The 2,013-nt window shown below is 39.8% G+C and overlaps 1 protein-coding gene across 1 annotated transcript; it reads right to left on the bottom strand.

Annotated features, from left to right (window-relative positions):
- Positions 1-948: 948 nt before the first annotated feature.
- Positions 949-1,715, bottom strand: LOC142436287 (thyroid transcription factor 1-associated protein 26-like). The gene has a single exon (XM_075540044.1). It carries the CDS (start codon positions 1,708-1,710, stop codon positions 994-996), a length of 717 nt encoding a protein of 238 aa, XP_075396159.1. The 5' UTR covers positions 1,711-1,715; the 3' UTR covers positions 949-993.
- Between the last annotated feature and the right edge of the window lie 298 nt (positions 1,716-2,013).

Here is a 2,013-nt window from a genome sequence, read left to right as displayed (position 1 = left end):
CTACTACAGCTGTAATGCAGTTTCAGGCGACATTCGTTACCACTTTTAACATTTCATTGCGCAATCACAATTTTTAAATGACTGTTATTACAAACCTTTTGCTTGCAATGATTGTTGCCAACATGTTTTTCAATGATTGCCAAGAAATAAGCAGAAGAAACATCCCAGTACTTGCCTTAGTTCCCAAGGGCACCAACAGGGGACACATTTCAGTGACAGTGTTCTTACAATACAGTTGCACAGATCTGGAAAGCTTAATTCTTGTTGCAACACTACTGGTTTACATGACTATCTGAATGACCAAAGATTAAGAAAGTATTTCATTTCTTTCAGGAAATATTTACAACTAATGACTGAGTCCTTATGCCCACATCTGCTCTTAGAGATCATATCCTTATATAGTGGGCCACAAGGTAGTTGCAGCACTACTTGTCCTGAATAAAATCTCTGCCCTGATATTTCTAGAAAGTCCATCTCCCAGCAAAATGCACTTAATTTAAAATAAAAGCAAAGCAGGACTGTTGGCCTCCATTGTTGAAATGAATCGCAGATCGCAATTGCTGAACACTGTGTAAATTGAAGCACTGCATTAAAGCTGTTCCTATAAAACATTTTGTACTTACTTTACATATTACAAAAGTATTTATGTTTGAGTCTGCTCCCAAATAGAAGGTGCTTTCGGTTCTTCAATCTATTTTTCTTTAGAAACAAATTAAAACAAGTCCTATAATGTACAACCTGTATAGAAAATGTCCTTTAAAAAAAGAGCATTTGCAACATTTTACACTTAGTGTAACTTAGCAATACAGTTTATGCTCATATATTTAGCTGGCTGTTAAGAGGCACATTGCACAAGAAAGTTTCAAAAAGTTTGTGAAAGATGTACTGAAAAGACAATGGAACTTTCCCTTGGAAGATTTGAAGTCCCCTTGTCCATTCAGAAATAGTCGACATATGCAGATGCTTCAGCCACTGATTAAGGATGTATCTGATTTAATTTCCTGCTTGTATATTTTGAAGAAGATATTCCATTTGTAAATTCAAATTTGGTTGGCCCCTTTTAGTCTTTTTGCTTAATATTTTGAACACTTCCATTTTCTTCTTTTTGTAGAGTCTTTGAGCTTCTTCTCGCTCCTGTTTCCTCCGCTCAAATTCCTGTTTCTTAGCAGCACGTTTGGCTTGGATCTGTGAATTTTCTTCCTGTGCTTTCTGATTGGATGTTTTCTTCCTCTTTGTCTTTAGGGTAGCAAAGGAGTTTACTGCGGTGCTACAATGTTCTTCTGGCAGAGGATGGTCCAGACTGCACTGTTCCTCAGACACAGCCTGGTCAAGGCTGGCGTGATCTTCTGGCAAAGGTGGTGCAACTTGTCCTTCTGGCAAAGGCTGGCGAACTTTTCTGATTTGTTTCTTGAGCCTTTCTTCTTCAGCTAAATAGAGATGTTTCAGGTGGTCTGGGTATTGATCTGTGAACTGGGATTCCCGTGAGGTTTGAAAATTTCTTTCCTTCCAAAGCAATTTCTTGTAACTTTGCTGAATCTTTAGCTTTCTTCGAAGTGCAAAGCCTTGCCCCTCGCGGACGCTCCCCGAAAAAGCCTTCGGATGATTCGATCGCCACCTTCTCTGTTTCAAGTCCCTCTTCGTGACTTCCACTGGAGAAAGCGCTTCGCCACGCAAACCCCGACTCTCGGCGCGCAGCTTCACCGGCGCCATGGCGGAGGCCTCGCGCCATAAGTCTTAAAAAAAACTCCTTACGTCCCGAAAACATAATAAATGCCCTAATATTATGCAAATGCCTTAAAACGCAAAATAAAGAACACGTGAAGCCCTAAAAACACGCTAAAAGTCTTTTAAAACCCCAAGAACATCCCTACAAAGCAACCCGAAGCACTATAAAACCCTGTAAAAGTCCAACAGCCTAATAGACATGAATTCACCATGAAAGCAAAAAATAATCCAACAAAACCCTAAAGCCCTGAAAACCAAAACCTAATCCCCGCAAACACTCTAATGCCT

Source organism: Tenrec ecaudatus, unplaced genomic scaffold, assembly GCF_050624435.1.
Source record: "Tenrec ecaudatus isolate mTenEca1 unplaced genomic scaffold, mTenEca1.hap1 Scaffold_196, whole genome shotgun sequence".
Lineage (NCBI taxonomy): Eukaryota > Metazoa > Chordata > Mammalia > Afrosoricida > Tenrecidae > Tenrec > Tenrec ecaudatus.
The sequence above is the reverse complement of the archived record's forward strand: the minus strand, read 5'-3'. Positions and strand labels throughout refer to the sequence as shown.

Excerpts from the sequence above, each read along its gene's own strand:
- LOC142436287 (XM_075540044.1), bottom strand. The coding sequence starts at position 1,710 with ATGGCGCCGGTGAAGCTGCGCGCCGAGAGTCGGGGTTTGCGTGGCGAA.